At 47.1% G+C, this 20,574-nt stretch overlaps 1 protein-coding gene and 1 non-coding gene across 3 annotated transcripts; both read left to right on the top strand.

The window, feature by feature from the left end:
* Positions 1-181: 181 nt before the first annotated feature.
* Positions 182-4,544, top strand: HMGN2 (high mobility group nucleosomal binding domain 2). Of its 2 annotated transcripts, none has more exons than XM_049617712.1 (6): positions 182-393; positions 1,399-1,443; positions 1,645-1,674; positions 2,038-2,088; positions 3,169-3,264; positions 3,704-4,544. In XM_049617712.1, exons 1-6 carry the CDS (start codon positions 379-381, stop codon positions 3,737-3,739), a joined length of 273 nt encoding a protein of 90 aa, XP_049473669.1. In that variant the 5' UTR covers positions 182-378; the 3' UTR covers positions 3,740-4,544. The 2 variants fall into 2 exon arrangements, with proteins under 2 accessions (XP_049473669.1, XP_049473668.1); XM_049617711.1 differs by lacking the exon at positions 182-393 and adding an exon at positions 415-1,287.
* Positions 4,545-11,909: 7,365 nt separating this feature from the next.
* On the top strand, positions 11,910-12,011 carry LOC125913800 (U6 spliceosomal RNA). Its single transcript, XR_007455097.1, has one exon. It is a non-coding gene; the product is annotated as a U6 spliceosomal RNA (small nuclear RNA).
* Positions 12,012-20,574: the final 8,563 nt, after the last annotated feature.

Genomic DNA, 20,574 nt, shown 5'->3' with positions numbered 1-20,574 from the left:
AGCCCGCCGACTCGCACACACTCCCCCCCCCTCCTCGTTTATTGCCTTCGACGCGCGCCTCCCCCACTGCGCCCCCACCCCCTAGGCGCGCCGCCGTCTCGCGCGCCCTCCCCCCCCCCGTACCCCCCTCCTCACTCCCTCCAGAGGAGGTGAGTTTAAACCCCGCCCACGTGACCCCAGCTGGGCCAATGAGCGGCGGCGGGAGGTGAAATCCGGTTCTAACCGGTCCGGGGCTCCCAGCGCTATAAAAACTTTATAAACCCCCCGGAGCCCGAGCAGTGTGAAGAAGAGGAGGCGAGAACGACCCCCGGACCGGCCAAAGCCCGCGCGCCGCTGCATCCCCGCGTCCAGCGCCTACGTCCCGCCGCCGTCGCCACCATGCCCAAGAGAAAGGTACGTGGCGCGAGGGCCCTCAGGCGCTGGGCCGCCACTGCCGCCGCCACCACCGCTGCTGCCGCCGCTGCCGCTTCCCCGGCTTTGGGGCGCGAGGATCGGCACCGGTCCGGGACAGGCTCAGGCGCCCTACACAGGAGCTCGAGACGGTGTCAGGCTGCCCCGGGCTAACCCTGCGCGGCTCGGCTGCCCGCGGGCGCCAGAGGCCATATTGGAGGAGCGGCGGCCGCGGCGGGAGGAGCCATGTTGGCGGCTGTTTATCCCACTCCCCTCGGGCTCGACGTGCCCGCCCCGCGCCCCCTCCCCCATCGCCATGCCCCCTCCCCTCCCCGCGGGCGGGCAATTCAAACCCGAAAGGGCGGGAAGGCGGCGCTCGGGTTTGGCGGGCGGGGGAGCGCGCTGCCGCCAAAAAACCGCCGCCGTGAGGGGGCGGGGCCCATGTCCCTTGGGGCGGGGCTTCGCAGTGTGGCCCCGCCTCCGCCCACGGCCCCGGCGCACGAGACTCGCGCCGGTGCGCGCCGCTGCCGCCCACGAGTTCCCCCGGCTGCGCGCGCCTCCGGTCTCCCGCCCTCGACGGCTGCTATGGTAACGGCGCCCGGGCCCCGCCTCCGGAGGGGTTTGTTTGCACCATCGGCAGCTGTTGCTGCTCCCTGGCGCGGCGGCGCGGGCCGCGCTGCTCCGCGCTTCTCGCTCCGGTTTAGCGCGCGCCGCCCGGGGCGGCTCGACGGAGACTCTGGGCAGGCTGGGGCCCGGGTACCCGCTGTCCCTGCGCTCTCTGGGCCACTTCGGGCGCGACGCTTACACAGAAGAGCAGTCCGCTCTCCGAGCACTTCGGGCAGCGTCACGGGAGCTGGGGATGCTAAAACCGGAAGATTTGCGTGTCCTAGAGAAGTTGTGCGCAAGGCTTTCCCTTCAGTTCTTTCCTTTGGGATAATTAAGCTTAGAGAGTCCTTAAGAATGGCCTCAGAAGCTACAACTTTCTTAGGTCTTGTTTGTTTTTTATAGGCTGAAGGGGATGCTAAAGGAGATAAAGCCAAGGTGAAGGATGAGGTAAGTCTTTTTTCGTCTCTTTCCTGGAGTCTTAACAAAGCCTTTGGGCTCCTTTGCTTAACCATACCCCTAGTGCTGAATTACCCTAAGCTCCCTCGTCTTCTGTCGTCTAGAACAAACGGATTTTTTAATCTTAATAATTTTTCTTGAGTGGTTCAAGTGCCCTATTTCTAACTTTTTTTATTTTCGTTATCTTAATAGCCACAGAGAAGATCTGCAAGGTTATCTGCTGTAAGTGTCTGCTGTTAAATTATCGTGTTTATCCCTGCAACTAAAAAAGCACTAAGAACAATCTCCTTTTGTGTCCCATGGGTTTGGGTCAGTGGCTGGTTGTGAATGATCCGCTCTATTGTGGACGCTCACCCATTTGATACATTTGCTGGTTCTGAAATGCTGATGGCTGTAGCGAGAGTGGGACACTTGCGTGTGTTAGTTAAGTGGGTTGCTGAAGACCGGATATTCCAACTGAAAGCCAGCCTGAAAAACTTAACGAAATAAGAGAAACTTCTGTGCCAGTGGTACCGTGGTTTGGGGATGGGTTGTCTCTTTGGTCCACCATACTAATAGTGTCGTCTTCTTTTTCTGAAATAAAAGAAACCTGCTCCTCCAAAGCCAGAGCCCAAACCTAAAAAGGCCCCTGCAAAGGTGAGTGGAGCGGAGACACCAGATGGCTTCTAGGTGTTGCAGAACGCTGTGCAGTTTCCCATGTTGCCAACAGGAGTACTGCTGTAGAACGGCGTCCCCTTTGGCACAAACCTGAGCTGTGAGAAAGTTAATTTGGACGGGGCATTAAAATTATGTCGGGGGGCGGTCTCGGTGGCTCAGTCGGTTCAGTGCCTGACTCTTGATTTCGGCTCAGGTCACGATCTCACAGTCACGAGATGGAGCCCCGCGTCAGGCTCTGCGCTGACAGTGTGGAGCCTGCTTGGGATTCTGTCTGTCTGTCTCTCTCTCCCCACTCTCCCCTTCTCGTGATCTCGTCCGCTCTCAAAATATTTTTTTTTTTTTTTAATAAAAAACGTTGGAATTGATCATTTTCACCAAGTGAGGTCTGTCCTTCAGTGTCTTAATTCAGCATCATGGTGACACCCCATTAATGGGTCTTCTAAATTGTTTGGCTAGCTTGCCTTATTCCTGACGTTTGTAATGTTTTCTAATCAAGAACTCTTATCAGAATAAAAATAGGTGAACAACAAGAGTCAGGGAGAATGTCCTCCATTTAGAGGAAATTGTACATTTGAAACCCAAGTATTTTTAAAAAAAAAATTTTTTTTTTAACGTTTATTTATTTTTGAGACAGAGACAGAGCATGAACGGGGGAGGGGCAGAGAGAGAGGGAGACACAGAATCGGAAACAGGCTCCAGGCTCTGAGCCATCAGCCCAGAGCCTGATGCGGGGCTCGAACTCATGGACCACGAGATCGTGACCTGAGCCGAAGTCGGACGCTTAACGGACTGAGCCACCCAGGCGCCCCGAAACCCAAGTATTTTTATTTACTTAGTTATTTTTACATCCACATAAAGACACATATACTTAAAGACCACAGTAAATGATAGATAATTTGGCCTTACCAGTGCGGAGGGGTTTATAGGTTTTGTGTGTGTGTGTGTGTTATGTTTTGATAAATAATCCTACTTCTTAACAGAACTTTACAGACAATACCCTGCTAATATGAAGTTAGAAGAAACTGCTTTTTTTTTTTTTTTTCTCCCTCCCCTTTTTAGAAGGGAGAGAAGGTACCCAAAGGGAAAAAGGGGAAAGCTGATGCTGGCAAGGATGGGAATAACCCAGCAGAGAATGGAGATGCCAAAACAGACCAGGTATGCCTGCCGTTTCACTTTTTGTTAAGTCCGCTCTGAATCCGTTAGTGATCCCAAAAGCTTTTATGGCCTTTCTTCTGTGTCTCTCACTTGAAGTATGCTTTTCAGTCCAGAGAGTTCGCTTATGGTTTTTCTCTTAACTTAAATTCTGGATTCTTAAAACCTTTGCGGTCCAATAAAGGGCACTGTAGTGTGAGATCCTTGTCCTAAGCTCCTGCTACACCGTAGAGTTTTCAAGCTGGGAATAAACTCCAGTCTTCTAATGTGCCCCCTTTCCCAATTTTACAGTAAGGTCCAGAAGGAAAGTTACCTACCAAGGTAACCAAGGATCTAGACCCCAAACTTGGGCCTGGGAGCAAAGTGATGCTAGGGATGGAATGTGAATGCAACTAGTTTTGCAATCTACAGGTGGTAATGTTTATTAATCTTTTTCTTCCAGGCACAGAAAGCTGAAGGTGCCGGAGACGCCAAGTGAAGTGTGTGCATTTTTGATAACTGTGTACTTCTGGTGACTGTACAGTTTGAAATACTATTTTTTATCAAGTTTTATAAAAATGCAGAATTTTGTTTTACTTTTTTTTTAAGCTATGTTGTTAGCACACAGAACACTTCATTGTTGTTTTGGGGGAAGGGCATATGTCACTAATAGAATATCTCCGAAGCTAGATTGATTCAAGGGGAAAAACACCATTCCCTTCTAGTTCTGAGAAACTTCCTCTTGGTTCCCAGGAGGAGCAATTCCTTGATGTTGACACACATTAGCCACCTTGGCACAAATGCCTTGTAGGGTGGAAAATCTAAAATTCATTTTTTATGTCCTTTTCTCCCTCTGCCTTCAACATAGACTTGACTCCCTTAAACCCAGAGACCTGTTGGAACCTGACCCCAAGAAATGGTTCCCAGTATGTCAGGCAATCTGGACTTTACAGTGTCACCATGGAGATGGCATCCCTCAAAAGAGTTCCTTTTTTAGCTTGTGGAGCTTCAGATTGATAATTCTGCCATTTTCATTTCATTTCCTGAAAGTCAGGGTCGGCTTGTGAAAAGTTGTTAAACAACATGCTAAATGTGAAATGTCAACCCTCACTCTAAACTTTCCCTGTTCAGAGCATCAAATGAAGATTTCATTGGGTTTTATAGTGGCTTTCTGATTTTGGTAGTCCATTGAAGAAGGGAGTTTGAAAGTTGTTGTATACTGTTAACGATTGTCTGCCCATGTCCTGCCTGAAATACCATGATTGTTTATGAAAAGTATCTTTAATAAAGCTGGATACAGTTTGGCTTGGAATGCTGCCTCTAATCTTTTCCCAGGAGTGGGGGAGCCTGGTTTCTCCAGGTCTCTCGGGACAGGATGCATTCTGGTGTGAGGTGTGGAGGTTTCAGGGATGGCCATTTCTGGTTTTGAGTCCGTCTGTAGGTGGAGAGCACAGTGTTAGGTGGAGTTAGGAAAACTCCCTGCAGTGGACTGGGGGTGAGTGGCTGGGAGCAGAGGAGTGATTTCTGTACTTGCTTCTGAAGCGTATTTTTAAAGGCAGAGTTTTGGATAGAGCGGAGGTTGTGGCCTGGTAGCTGACAGCAGAAGAGCCTTTCCACTTCATTCACATTTAAAGTCTCTAGAATGAGAAAGTGAATGGGTCCGGCTCTAGTCCTTGTGTCGGGGAAAAGTGCTTCTGTGTCTATACACAGCTGGCCATTGGGTGTGTAAGACCGATCATGACATTCTGTTCGTAAACAGACCTGCAAGTCTTCTGGGACTTCTTAAATTCGTGTCCTTGCTGGTGAACTGCTCTAGCTCCAAAAACAGATGTTAATGAGGACTTTTCGGATTGCTTCAGCTTAGCGACCCTGCAGAGAACCCCTTTCCTCTTGGTGACCTAGCAAGAAGATAAATTGTTGCTTGCAGTTTGAATTCACTTTCACAGGTCACCTCTATCGTTTGGGGGAAATAAAGTAAATTGGAGACTGTAAAAAAATATCTTTGATTGCTTTGTGTATCCCCTTAGTCAAAAGAGTAGAGCTATCCTATTAAGCTCTTCCTTGGTAAATTTTTGTGTATTACCTCCAGTCGTCGGTCTCGGGATGCTTGTGTAATGCAAGTGTTAACTCTTTTTATGAGTGAGGAAATGAGCTGGGGTGAAGAAACTTGTTCAGGGTTCTGTGTACATAGAGTGAGTAGCAAAAATCTGGATTCAACCCCCCAGCTTTATTTAAAAATAACTTCTGACTTCTTCTTGGAGGCATCTTTTGGATAAAGTAAAATTTGTCCACCTGGGCAATTTGCAGCCACTTGCTTTCTTTATTGCTGAAATAGTTCTAGGTTATAGATTCCTAATTCTTATTCGGGAGGTGTTGTCTTCCAGGGTGGAACGTGACTACTATTAGGGGTACAACAGCTTGGTCTTTGAGTAGAAGTTGCAGAATTTGAGAAAGCCACAATTGGGGTTCCTCTAATCAATATTTGTAGGATTTCATATTCAATAAAATGTGTTGAGCTATAGACCATGCTAGGAGCTCAGCCAGATACTCTTACTTAACAGTCTTTGTGCTAATCTTGTATAGGTCTTAGCCCCCATCTTCTAGTTAAAACAGATGTGGAGTGACTGGCTGAAGTTAAACCCAGTAGTAACCCTCTATTTTTGCTACCTAGAAATTAGGATGAGTAGAGCGAGCTTGAGCTTTATTTTTCCGTCACGGGATACACTTGGCTGACTCGACTCGCCTAGCTATGGACCGTGAGAGTACTTGGGCTTAGAAACCAAGACACTGGGCTTGGAAACATGGTAAGGATATTTTAGACCGCCACAATATCATGCTCAGTGCCAGCCTTGACCTGAACTAAGTTTGATCATAGTGCGATAATAAGATGGCCACATCTCCCTCTGGCCCCATCCCCAAGCTTTTATCCCATCCGTGGGGAACAGTCACCATACCCTGTATTAGGATAGTTGCTTTGGACTTTTAAGTAAAAGAAAATGACTTCCAACTGGAGGAAGATCTGTCTCCCTATGAGAAGTCCTGAGGTAGGGTGGTTCTAAGGACCCAGCTGGTTATTTCCAATTTTTCTGCCCTGTTGCCCTCAGTACATTGTCCAACCACCTCACCTCCCAAGGCAGCTGCTCTGGGCCTCAACTTGACACTCCAGTATCCAGAGGCAGAAGACCTGTTTGTCCTGAAAATCATGAATTATTTCCCAGAAGCCCCTCGGCAACCTGAGTTTCTTTGGGCAGAACTGGATGGCCTGCCTACTCCCAAACCAATCATGGCAAGAAAGATGAAGCCACAATCTGTTTAGGATTCAGCCAGTTCCTGGACTTAAATAGGGGAGGGGTAGATGATGGAAGAGGGCAGGTGCAGTGAGTGAGTGAGTGGACAGCCGCTGCTGTGCTGGGGTCCCACGGTCTCCAAGCACCCCCTGGCCTGGCTTCACTGCAGCATCTGCTGAGCACAAGTCCAAAGTGGAGATAGAATCCACATTAAAAACTCACCACTTTAAAGCACACAATTCAGTGGTTTTTAGGATATTCACAAGGCAGTGCAACAATCAGCACTAATTCCAGAATATTCATCACTCGAAAAAGAAACCCCGTGCTTCACAGTCACTCCCCATTCCCCCCTTCTGGACCTTTCTCCTACAGGGAATCCTAGAATGTGTCATCCTGTGACCGGCGCCCTAGCATGGGGTAGTTAAGGTTCATCTGAGCTACAGAGTGCTCTTCGTTCCACTTGTCAGATAACCTTACTTTACGGATCTACCACTTTTTAAAAGTTCACAGTATGCCACTTTGCTTTTACAAAAGACCTAAAAAGAAAGGCACAACGTGGAAATACAGTGTTCGCTGTTGGTTTTGTCATGAGCACATCTCCAGGCAGCACTCACCCGGAGCAGCCGGGGTGGCCCTGCAAGGCCCCTTCCCCAGGAATTACACTCTGCATCAAACCACTGCACTAAGCTTTAAACTGTGTGCGTATCTCTGCTTTATCTCCATTTATCCTGTGTTTTCCATTACCGAGAGTATCCTAAGGTCTCAGAAGAGCCTGACATTTTTTGGGTCTGGGAAAGCTCAAAAATGTTTCCCTGATAATTAATGGTAATTGCTTCACTTTATACCATTTGGCTTAGGGAAGGTTTCACTGGAATGCTCTACTTTTGGGTAGCGGGGAAAACCTGTCCCATATTTCATACATTCGTTGATCAGTTGAGAAACATTTGGGTTGTTTCCACATTAGGGCTATTATGAATACTACTGTATTGTGTACAGATTTTTGTGTGGACATAGGTTTTCAGTTCTTTCAGGCTTATACCTTGGAGTAGAAATGCTGGGTTGAATCTCTAATTTTTTGAGGAATGGCCAGACCACTTTCGCATAGCAGCTTTACCGTTTTACATTCCCACCGGCAATGTAGGAGGGTTCCAATTTCTCCACATCCTCATCACATATTTCTCCATCTTTTTTTAATTATAGGCATCAGGGTGGGTATGAAGTGATATTTTGGTGTGGCATTGATTTGCATTTTCCTTTTTTTTAAAAAAAAAGTTTACTCCATGAAAGATAGAGATATGGTGCAAGTAGGGGAGGGAGAGAAAATCCCAAGCGGACTCTGTGCTGCCAGAGCAGAGCCCAATGTGGGGCTCAAACTCCCAAAACTGTGAGATCATAACCTGAGCTGAAACCCAAGAGTCAGATGCTTAACTGAGCCACCCAGGCACCTCTTGATTTTTATCTTCCTAATCGTAAGATGTTGGGCATTTCCCCATGTTTATTGGACATTTGTTAACTTTTTTTAAGTGTTCAAATCCTCTGCCTTTTTCTTTTTTTTCCTAAATGTGTATTTATGTTGAGAGAGCATGTGCACATGAGCTGGGGAGAGGCAGAGAGGGAGGGAGAATCCCAAGCAGGTTCTGTGCTGTCAGTGCAGAGCCCAACATGGGGCTCGATCTCATGAACTGTAGCCGTGAAATCGTGACCTGAGCCAAGATCAAGAGTCAGACACTTAACCAACGGAGCCACCCAGGTGCCCATGCCCCCCACCCCCGCCTTTTTTTTAAGTAAACTTTTTACGCCCAGCATGGGGCTTGAACTCGTGATCCCATGATCGAGAGGCACACGCTGTACGAATTGAGCCAGCCAGGAGCCCCTTTATATACTCTGGATATTAGATTCTTACCAGAGTCACAATTTACAAGTGTTTTCTCCCATTCTGTGGGTTTTCTTCACTTACATGATAGTGTTATTTGACAAAACAGTTTTTAGTTTTGGTGAAGTCCAGTTTAAATTTTTATTGCTTGTGCTTTGATGTGCTATCTAAATCTGTTGCCCAGTCCAGGGTCATAAAGACTATTTAAACCTGTGTCTTCTAAGAGTTTTAAATAATTTTAGCTCTTCTATTGAAGTCTTGAAACATTTTGAGTTCGTTTTTGTATACAGCGTGAGGTAAGACTCTATTCCCTTCTTTTAAAAGCTGTTCAACTTGAGAAACTTAACAGAAGACCATGGGAGAAGGGAAGGGGAAAAAAATAGAAACAGAGAGGGAGGGAGGCAAACCATAGAGACTCTTAAATACAGAGAACAAATTGAGGGTTGATGGGAGGGTGGAGGAGAGGGGAAAATGGGTGATGGGCATTGAAGAGGGCACTTAGGATGAGCACTGGGTGTTGTATGTAAGTGATGAATCATGGGAATCTACCCCCAAAACCAAGAGCACACTGTACACACTGAATGTTAGCCAACTTGACAATAAATTAAAATAGTCAACTTAAAAAAAAAAAAAAAAACTGTCCTAGGGGTGCCTGGGTGGCTCAGTTAAGCATATGACTTGATTTCAGTTCAGGTCCTGATCTTGTGATTTGCCAGATTGAGCGCTGCATCCAGCTCTGTGCTGCAGCGCAGAGCCTGCTTGGGATTCTCTCTCCCTCTGCCCCTCCCCACTCATGCGTGCTCTTTCTCTCTCTCTCTCAAAATAAATTATATGTATAAGCTGTTCTAGACCTCTCTGGGGCCCTCCAGTTTCTAAGATACTGTAAGTCTAGTTGACCACTCCTCAAATCCCTTGGTGCACCCTTCTCTACAGTTTCTCCCTATGATGTCATCCAGTGACTCACATTTTCGTTCCCTGCCCACATCTCTCTTGAGTATTTCCACCAACCTTCTGTGCAGTCCCACCCAGATATACCACAGGCACCCCAAGTCAACATGATCAAAATAGAACTCTTCTTGTTCACAAGCCCACCTCCCCTACTTTTCCTAGATCTGGTAAAACACCACCACCCATTCCATTCCTCGAGCAAGAAACCTGAAAGTTACCCCAGATACTTCCTTCCCTCCCCATCATCATACATTTCCAGTGAGAGCCTAAATCGTGGTGACTTGGCTTTGGAAGATTTTTTTTGTCATGGAAAATTTCAAATATGTGCAAAAGAATAAGGTGACAAAGCCTGGGGCGCCTGGGTGGCTCAGTCGGTTAAATGTCCGACTCTTGGTTTTGGCTCAGGTCATGTCACGGTTTGTGAATTCAAGCCGCATATCAGGCTCTGCACTGACAGTGGGAAGCCTGCTTGGGATTCTTTCCCTCCCTCTGCCCCTCCCGCAGGTGTGCTCTCTCTCTCTCTCTCAATAAATAAATAAATAAACTTATAAAAACAGAGTCTTTTGCTGCCATATATATATATATATATGAACATATGAAAAAAGGACCACAAAACCCCATGTACCTATCACATAGCCTCAGCAATTATAAACTCCTAGCTAATTTTGCTTAATTTATAACACTGGCTCCTCCCCCTTACAGTAAGGTGATGTATCATTGCATCCATAAATATTTATATGTGTCTTTAAAGGATAGGAACTTCTAAAACATAATACTATTAGCATACCAAAAAATAACATCAACTCCTTAATATTATGAAATACTTAAATTCTCAAATTTCTAATTGCTTTTTTTCTTCAGTAGTTTTTTTGTTTGAATGGGAATCCAAATGGGGTCTATGTGGGGTAAATGGTTGGCATATTCTTGTAATCTCGGAGCCTGTAGATTCCCTCCATCTCTGTTTCCCAGTCTGGATTTTGCTATTATGTCTCTGGTGTCATTTCATAGGTTTCTTTATCCTTTGTATTTCCTATTAAAAATAGGAATAGATCCAGAGGTATGATTGGATTCAGAAACAGCGATAAGAAAACCTCAGCATTGTGTGCTTTCATCAAGAGACGCATCGTATTTGGGTGTCTCTGTATGTTGTAGCCATCGAAGCATAATACGTAGATTCATTAATTCATCAAGGGTTGCAAAATGATATTCTAGTTTTGCCATTCCTTCTTCATACAATACCCGAAATATTGTTGGAAAGAGAAGCTTTTACTCGTCTGCCATTTGGTTACTAGGAATTACAGTTCATACCGGAAAAAGAGGATACAATGCCCAGTTTTCAAAGTAACGAGTTTTGGCCAGTTTTCAAAGTAACGAGTTGGTTTACCAGCATCCTCTAAAAGTGACCAGTGGATTGTTTTTTTAGCATCATTAAGTATCATGATCACTGAATTAAACATATTTTATGTGTTTGAATTCATTGTGTTTATTCGACTTCATGATGCTCAAATTGTTATTTTTATCCAACGGGCCACCCTTCAAGTGGCTGCTGAGCCCTTCTGATACAATCCTTCGGTAGGTTAGGTAGCATTTGGTAACTTCCTTGTTATCTAGTATGATAGGATGTTCCAGCCTTATCTTGTATATCTTCTGCTCCAGACCTGGAGTCAGCTATTTCTAAGAAAAAAACAAAATCCTGCATTCCTTTTGGTGGTGAATGGTATCGCACGACCAAAATCTAGGCTCTAGAATGCCCATTGCTGCTGTGTTGGTTGTCGTTTCTAGGCCTTTGGGATACAAAGCTAGGACCCGTTTTCTTTTTAAGATAACACATGTTCAGGGGCGCCTGGGTGGCTCAGTCGGTTGGGTGGCCGACTTTGGCTCAGGTCATGATCTCGCGGTCCGTGAGTTCGAGCCCCGCGTCGGGCTCTGTGCTGACAGCTCAGAGCCTGGAGCCTGTTTCAGATTCTGTGTCTCCCTCTCGCTGACCCTCCCCTGTTCATGCTCTGTCTCTCTCTGTCTCAAAAATAAATAAAACGTTAAAAAAATTTTTTTTTAAAAAGATAACACATGTTCATACTTTCTATCCAAATTGAAGACTTAAAAGCTTTTTCTTTACTATCTTATGTATTGTTTCCTCAACATTGAGAATCCCAGTTCTCATTTGTAACCTGAATTATGACATTAGATTATCCCAGTTATTCAGGTGTGAAACCCATATCACACAACAGTATCAGAATAACAAAAGGGAGTTTAAGGTTTTGTTTGTAGTTCAGGTTAAGTGTCCACCTTCAGCTCAGGTCACGATCTCACAGTTCGTGAGTTCGAGCCCCGTGTCGGGCTCGGAGCCTGGCGCCTGCTTTGGATTCTATGTCTCCCTCTGTCTCTATCCTTCCCCCGCCCGTTCTCTCTCTCTTTCTCTCTCTCTCTCTCTCAAAAATAAACATTAAAAAAAATTAAACTTGCTATATAGTTCCTCTCTGTGTGGCTTGCCACTAACTGGATACGCATTTACATTAACCTCCCTGTTTTAGTTTTCCATTTCTTAAGAGTTTCTTGCACTTGCTTCAGTGGCAGCATATACTAGAATTGGAACACTACTGAGGGGACTAGCACGGCCCCTGCCCAAGGATGACACGCAAACTCGTAAAGCTTCCATACTTCGGGCAGCTCTCCAGCGTCCTGCCGCCCTTTGTGGGTTAACTCGGGGGACATGAGAGTCAAAGTACAACGTGTGGCCCTGAATAATGAAAATATGATATCTCACTGTGAGAATATTCCTGTAAAGCCTTTTGTGACATGTGAGCAAAGCTGAGTTACACCTGGAAATTCTATATGCAAATACGTCCTTTCTACAGATCTCAGAAATGAGAAAATGTCAACTCGCATTTCCTTACAGAATTAAAAAAAGAATTTCAGTTTAATTATGTAAACTATTGACATAGTTCCAAGTCTAATCTACAAAACAAGATCAATTCAAAGTCTAATTTCTATTCCTCTGTCCTCCACTCTACGCCCTCCCTTCCCATTTAGTGGCCTGTTATGTTCGATTTGATCATTCCCATCTTCTTAAAAATTTAAACGTAAGTATGGCATAGTTCCCCTTTTTTCTATAAAGACAGCATACAATACATTTCTCCACCCTCCTTATTCACTCAACAGTGTGTGCTGGAGAGACGTAGACATTCCTCAGTTCTTACACAGCAACGCAGAATGGGAACTATGTTTGGCCTCTACCCATCATACTGTTTCGTGTTATATTTACATGTATTCCGTGTCTGTTATATATAGTCCTTACGTTGTCTATTATTTTTTCTTCTGTTTTTCTTTTAGCTGTTTGATTTGGGTGTTTTCGTCCAGTGGTTAACTTTATATTATTACTGCCTTTATGGAATAACAGTCACTGCTTCCAGCCTCACTGACCCTACCTCTTCACCTTTTCCCCACCAGCCACCTCTTCTCTCACCTCTCCTCCTTCTGACTCAGCTCAGATTTCATTGCCTGGCTCGAAGCCACGCTCTGCTCCCTCCTCTTCTTCACACTCACGGCACCTCACCGGCACCCGCACCCACACAGCTCAACACTGCAGAGCACCCACCGCCAGGCTAACCCGACTCACACCATGGGTAGGACCGCACTTCAAGTGGGCCCTCGGCGCCGCCAAGCTCTCCTGTTACGTGTCCCTGAAACACTCCCCTTTCTTCGCTCGGATAACCTACTTCCCACCTTCATCTTCTCTCCCGTCTCCAACACCCTCTTCGATGACTTCCCTTCAAACTTCAGTTCTAGACAACACAGTCAGAACGGAGTGACTTCGTCTTCCTCTTCCTCTACTACCTACAGTGTAGTGCGGCCACACCCCACATCCCCTCCTACTCTGGGGGGACCCTCTCTCTTCTCTAAGTCCAAGCCTTCAACCTGTGATCTGGACCCATCCCTCTCCGTTCTGAGACTAAACCCACGTGCAGTTGTCCCCTGTCTCTCTTGCCTTATCCATTTCTTCTCTGCTGGGTCATTCCTACCTGCAAACACCTTGAAAGCATCTTCCTTTGGCTCTCTTGAGCCACCACCCCATTTCTTTTCTCCCCTTTACAGCGAAGCTCCCCAAAGAAGCATATTCTCCATCACCATTTCCAACCCTCCATTCTCTCCTCCACCCACCCAGATAAGGAGGCTTTTGCCCCCACCATCTATTAAACAGGCCACCAATGGTGTGTATCTTGCCAAAGTTTCTGCCTTTCTGTTTTCTTTTTTTGAGAGGGTGAGAGAGAGGAGCAGAGGCAGTGAGAGAGGGAGGGAGAGAGAGAGAGAGAGAGAGAGAGAGAGAGAGAGAGAATCTTAAGCAGGCTTCATGCTCAGTGTAGAGACTGACATGGGACTCGATCCCATGACCCTGGGATCATGACCTGAGCCAAAATCAAGAGTCTGATACTCAACCGACTAAGCCACCCAGGTGCCCTACTCCTGTCTCTTTTCACCCAACCTCTTTTCTTAGGTGTCCAAAACCAGTATTCTGACTTTAGATACCATGCATGTGGCAGTAACTCAAATTCTGATCTCCAGATAGAACCTTACCCCTCAGATCCAGAGTTAGACCACTTAATAGACTTCACCAATTTAACATGGGCAAAAAATTAATTTTCCTAGCAAAGTAACTTCCCCTCAAGCTTTCCCCATCTAAGTAAACACCATCATCCACCAAACCTTTAATTTCTCCCTCTCCCTCATACTCCATTATCAGTCCATCAATATATCCTCTTGGCTCAATCTTTAAAATCTGCTTTGGACCCAACAAGTTGCCACCTACCTGCAATGAATGACACAAATCCTATGGGTTCCCGTAGATTCCTCACCTGCGTCTTTAGTGCTCTCATTTGGGCCCCACCTGCATTAAGTCACACCTCCATTTTCACACTTGGTTGAAAAACCACTCCTAGGGACATGAGATCTGGCTTCCTCAGAGGCAGCCAAGTGGCTAATTCAGTCCAGAACTGTGGAGACGTTAGCTCCCCAGAGATAAACGTTGAAAAATAGGAAATGGTGGATGGAAAGGGAGGGAACTAGGCTAACTGCCTCTTCCTTTTCTCCGAAAGCTCTCCTTTCACTTTTCCAGAAAAGTCTTTGTACCAATTAATCCACTTGCTGAGTGACCTACCATGTCTCTTTGCAGCTTGTTGAGAAGCAGAAGCCAGGACGTAATGCACCACATCTCATTGCTTTGCCTCTTCCCTTCCTCGCCTTCGGCGCCCTGGGCCTGCACCTTCCAAACAAAGTACCAGCATTTTAACCCCTTCTTCAGCCTCTTCTCTCTTGAGGGCCGAAGTTAGCACCAGGGTAAGACGCACGGCACCAATAATTCTGGGACCAGTGCCTCAGCATCCCTGTGAACTTGTTAGCGGGCAGTTCTTGAGCCCTGCCCCAGACTCACGGAGTGAGAATCTCTGGAGAAGGGGCCCAGGACTCTGGCTTTAAAAGCTGTTCAGATGATTCTTGCACCCACCAAAGGTGGAGAAAGATTGAGGAAGGAAAGGAGTTTCCAGAGGAGAAGGCCTGTTGCCGCCCCCACCCCCGCCTTCCCGCTTGACTGTGTCGTGCGAGAATGTGAAGCTTGGGTTGCAGCAGCCACTTTGGGATCATCAGGTTAATACACTGAGGATGGCAGAGCAGAAAGAGCCTGAGATAGCTGCCCAGCCAAGTCTAGAAACTACCAAATCCAGACACTTAAGTGAGAGAATGAAACACCTTTATTGGTTTTGTCAGGTAATCTGTTACTTGCAGCTAAAAACAGCCCCCGATGACTCAATAGATGGTGTGGTTTTATCCTCACATTAACTTGAGAAGTGGGAATTAATTAATTTCTCCATTCTACAAGTGAAGACACGGGGCCTTGGAGACCCAGTGTGGCCCAGCCAGGAGTCCAGTCCAGGCCCGTCTGGCTCTAGGGCCCACTCTGTGAACCATGACTCTGTTCTGCAAATACTCAGATAGTATTTGCTGTGTGAATTAATGAATTGGGCTTGAAAATGTGAAGGGAAACCATCAGAGTCCGCACAGGGCCCTGGACTGAAAAGTTGAAGCATTACTGACTGACCACGGCAGAAACACTCCCTTCATTTTCCCACACAAAATGCTGAGGGTCGAGGACCCTGTTCTCAGTGATTCAAGAGCTTTGTCATTCCTCAGGGCTGCAGGTACAACTGAACAGAAGGGGGCTGGCCTTACACTGCCCTCTAAGAAGCTGGGTCAGACATGAGAGAGGAGGACTTCCAAAACCAGAAAGAACCCCCGGGGGTCACTTGCCACATCCACAACACAGACAGGAAATACCAGCAGGTCTGCCTCGTTAGCGGGCTCTCACTATAAGCCTGGCGCCCCTCTAAGTAATTTATTTGACTTATCACGTTTCCTTCTCACAAGTTAGTGTCCTCGTGGCTCCCATTTTACAGATGGGAGAATTGAAGCACCGGAGTGTTAAGTAACTTGCCCCAAATCACATAGTTGGCAAGTGACTACACCTGATCTGAACTTGGATGGGCTGAGCCTGAAGGAAGGCTGCACTAGAAACCTCCACGCTATTCTGAGGCCCCGTGGCATGCCCTGGACCACGCCAATGGCAGAATGGAGACTAGAAGCCACCCCTGCCTCCACACTGGTCTGATCCCCACGATATGCCCCAGCCCTTAAAGCTGCCAACTGCCACCCCACTACCCACCATGTTCTACCACTCAACTTCTGGAAGTTGCCACTGCCCCAAGACAGGGACTCGGATAACTGTCTCTGCTCCAACCAGACAGAACACTGGCCCTTGGGATCCCATCCCCGATTTCCCTACGTTTAACAGGAAAAATCTTCATCCCCTCTCACCTCCTTCATGAGGGCTACAGGGTTTAGCTGAGCAAAGACTGGTTCTTAGAATATCCTTATCCTTACCCAAGTTTCTTTGTGCTAATTGTATGGCATACACTATCTCATTTTGAACCCTCACGACATTTCACACAAAAGAACACTGAAGCCCATAATGGCTAAGTAACTTGCTCACAGTAAGTTGGCCAAACTCCTGAGCTCTATGCCACGAGAAGGCAGGGTTCTCAGTACCACAGGGGGACTCCCATGTTCCCAGCATAGCCCCCAAATTGAACTGAGACCCATCCAAGGCCCACGGCTTGCCCCATGCCAAAGCAAAGGCCCCATTTTCCACCAGGGCACTTCAGGCACAAGGCTAAGACCCCTCACAGCCCCGGGCCCTAAAACAACCTTTTTGGCTACTCTGATCTCTGGTTACTCTGGGGCTGGGGCAAAATGGTGAGACCTGATAGGGCCTGCACTGCAGAGGGCCAGCCCAGAAGCCAGACATTTCCCCAGAGTTTCAGCAGCGACTGGGAGAGTGGTCACTGCTAGGCAGTGAGTTCATGACTTCTGCTTCTTATTCCTACTTACCTGCCTGCACATTCTCAATTTTCCACACTAGCCAGGTACCCCTTGGGTAGGCTGGGAGGAAGGTGCGGGGGCGGTGTTTTCCTTTCCTTCTAAACATAAAGGTCTTGCCCGCTTGCTATGAAAACATTTTTTGAAACAATTCAATACAGACATATAGAGGGCAAATGTGAAAATCTTCTTCACCTCTCCAAACCCACTCTCCTCCCAAAGGCACCCACAGTCATGTTGATGTGGACCCTTCCAGGCTTTTTCCTGGGCATTTACAAACACAGAGGAGTCCAGATGTCTTCTGAGGCCTCTTTGCCTCTGAGATATAGCGGACAAACTGAGCTGGGCTCCCACCTCCACCTCCATGAATCATGGGAGGTTGAAAGTCACCTCTCTGAGTCCCAAGAATGGCATTGGGGAAAAAGAAGGGGACCCTTATGTGTCCGGTCTCCTCAGTCCCTGGCCTTTGCTTCTGCCCTTACTTCTTTTCCCTGACCCAGATGAAAAGCTCAGCTTCTTTCTGGATTCTACCCTAAAACTCATGCACACAGATATTGGTCAGTCAAAAAGACTTCACAGAGGGCTCGGGGGTCCCCGAAGCGTTCACACTGTACCCAAGGTAGCAAACAATTTTAAGCGTCATCTCTGTGATGGGTTCATATCCTTTCAGCCATCCTTCCCGGGGAGGGGTGCTCCCTGGCCCTTTGCCCCATGCATTCCACCACCTTGGCCCTTACCCGTTCTTCCCTGACTGGGGAAATTAAAATCCTCCTCCCTTCCCAACCCAAGCAATTCAGTCCCCCAGCTCTTCCATCAGACTCCTCTTGGAGCTAACACAAAGGCCTTGCATTGTTCTGGGCCCACTCTCCTGAGCAGGCATCTGTGGCACATTTCATTTTTTCCTGCTGCTCTCATGGATTGGGGTTGGAGCTCTCATAAGGGGAGGAGACTTCTGTTAACATCTGGGTTACATATTTAACATATATAAATAGTTTGGGGGCGGGGGGTTTCTTTGTTTGCACAAGTGAAATCATGTTGTACACAGTGCTCAGTGACTTTCTTGTTTCACTCAACCCAAAGTACAGATATCTTCCAGATCACTAATAAGAATAGCTGAACTTCATTGGAAACTTGTGTCCCCGGGCACTTCATATCTGTGCTGTCCCAATCTGGTAGCCACTAACCACATGAGGTTCCTGAGACCTTGAAATGTGGCTGGTACTACGGAGGACCCAAGTTTTAAGTTTACTTAATTATCTTATTTATTTAATGTTTATTTTTGAGAGAGAGAGAGAGAGAGAGAGAGAGAGAGAGAGAACAAGTGGGGGAGGGGCACAGAGAAAAGGGGACAAAGGATCCAAAGTGGGCTCTGTGCTGACAGCAGAGAGCCCGACTGGGGGCTCGAACTCAGGAACTGTGAGATCATGACCTGAGTTGAAGTCAGACACTTAACCGACTGAGCTACCCAGGTGCCCCAAATTTTATTTAATTATTTTAAATTTAAACACAAAAATATTTGTCTGTTAAATACAGCTTTATTTTTTGGTAGGACATGGCTTTACGATATTATTGTTGTGTAGCTGAAATGTGCTATAGTAAACACACACCGGATTTTAAAGACTTCGTAGGAGTGGGAGAGAGCCAAAGCATAAGAGACTCTTAAAAACTGAGAACAAACTGAGGGTTGATGGGGGGGTGGGAGGGAGGGGAGGGTGGGTGACGGGTATTGAAGAGGGCATCTTTTGGGATGAGCACTGGGTGTTGTATGGAAACCAATTTGACAATAAATTTCATATATTAAAAAAAATAATTAAAAAGAAAAAAAGACTTCATAGGAAAAAAAAAGAACAAAATATCTTAGAGGTGCCTGGCTAGCTCAGTGGGTAGAGTATGTGACTCTTGATCTCAGAGTCGTGAAATTAAGCCAACGTTGGGCATAGACACTGCTTTAAAAAAATCTCAGTAGGGGCGCCTGGGTGGCGCAGTCGGTTAAGCGTCCGACTTCAGCCAGGTCATGATCTCGCGGTCCGTTGAGTTCGAGCCCCGAGTCAGGCTCAACAACATGCTGGGGACGCAGCTGGTGCAGCAGGAAAATGCCAGGCTTGGGGTTTGGGCAGGCCCAGTTTCTAATCCTGGCTCTGTCCCTGACTGTATGACCTCTCTGAGGCCTGGCTTCCTCATTAATAAAATGGAGATAAGAAAGTATCCTTCCTCCTGCTCCAGGCTAGAGCAGAGAGGAAACCCCCACTCCCTGGTGATCACCACCAACCAGAGTATGAGAAACAGCAGACCCCCACTGGGCAGAGGGAGTTCAGGAAAGGAGATAATAACACTTACCTATTATCATCCCATTTTGCAGAAGGCAAAATTGAGGTATAGGAGGCAGCAGATCTGACTGGAACCCAAGCACTCTGGCCCTTAGGTCTATGCTTCTAACCACTGTACCACACTGTCCCTCAAGCTCTTACTTCTTCTGTGTAGTACAATAGGACCCCCCCCCCCCCACACACACACACACAGGGCACCCAGAGCTTTGGCTATGAGAAGCACCCTTAATCCCCAAGGCTTCCTGCCTGCCTGGCTTTTAGGGTACAACGAGGAGAGCACGCTTCAGAATCGGCCGACCCAGATTTAACTCCCTGATCAGTTCTACTGATTGTGGGCAGTCACTTCTCCTCTGTGAACTCAGTTATACCTTGTTTGTTTTTTGTTTGTTTGTTTTAAAATTACTTTGTTTTATTTTTATATTTGAGAGAGAGACAGAGAGAGAGCGAGCAGAGGAGGGGCAGAGAGACAGAGACAGAATCGGAAGCAGGCTCCAGACTCTGAGTTGTCAGCACAGAGCCTGACACGGGGCTCGAACTCATGAGCAGTGAGATCATGACCTGAGCCGAAGTCAGATGCTTAACCTACTGAGCCACCCAGGCACCCCTGTTTGTTTGTTTTAAATGCTTATTTATTTATTTTTGAGAGAGAGAACATAACTGGGCAGAGAGAGAAGGAGACACAGAATCTGAAGCAGGCTCCAGGCTCTGAGCTGTCAGCACAGAGCCTGACGCGGGGCTCAAACTCACAAACTGAGATCGTGACCTGAGCAGAAGTCGGACTATTAACTGACTGAACCACCTGGACGCCCCTGTTTATTTATTTTTAAGTGAATCTGTACACCCAATGTGGGGCTCAAACTCACAACCCCAAGATCAAGAATTGCATGTTCTACCAGCTGAGCCAACCCAGTGCCCCAGTTCACCTATCCTTAAAATTTGGGGTATATGACCAAATACAAGGGGATAAGAGAGAGGTCTGGAAAAGTGCCCAGCACAAAAAATTCCTAGAGGACTTTCAGGGGAGCTGAACTGAGGGGAAGAAACTCGAGTGAAGATGAGGGCAGGCCACCCGGGGAGAGGCTGGGAGTAAGGTGAGGAATGAGACCATCATGGCCTGGTGTCCTCGGTGGCCTGGAGTGAGCCTGAGGTGCGTGCCACACCCTGCCTCTTACTCTGGCCCCTCACAGGTCCTTGAGCATCCTCCCATACCCTGGACTGATCAGTGTATCTGAAACCCATGTCCCTTGCCTCTGCCTGTGGCCCCACTAGTCAACCACTCATCAGACTCAGAACCTTGGCAGCCTTCAAATCACTCCTCCCCATCCAGGCCGTGTCCCCCACAGCTTTCGAAATCCATTTCCAGGGCATCCTCCTCCAGGAAGCCCTCCCTGATACCCTCACCAGGTGTGACCTGCCCATAGCACGGCTCACAGCTTGTTTCACTCCAGAGTCAAATGGACATTCACACGCCCCCAAG

The sequence above is a fragment of the Panthera uncia genome, assembly GCF_023721935.1.
Source record: "Panthera uncia isolate 11264 chromosome C1 unlocalized genomic scaffold, Puncia_PCG_1.0 HiC_scaffold_4, whole genome shotgun sequence".
NCBI lineage: Eukaryota > Metazoa > Chordata > Mammalia > Carnivora > Felidae > Panthera > Panthera uncia.
The sequence above is the reverse complement of the archived record's forward strand: the minus strand, read 5'-3'. Positions and strand labels throughout refer to the sequence as shown.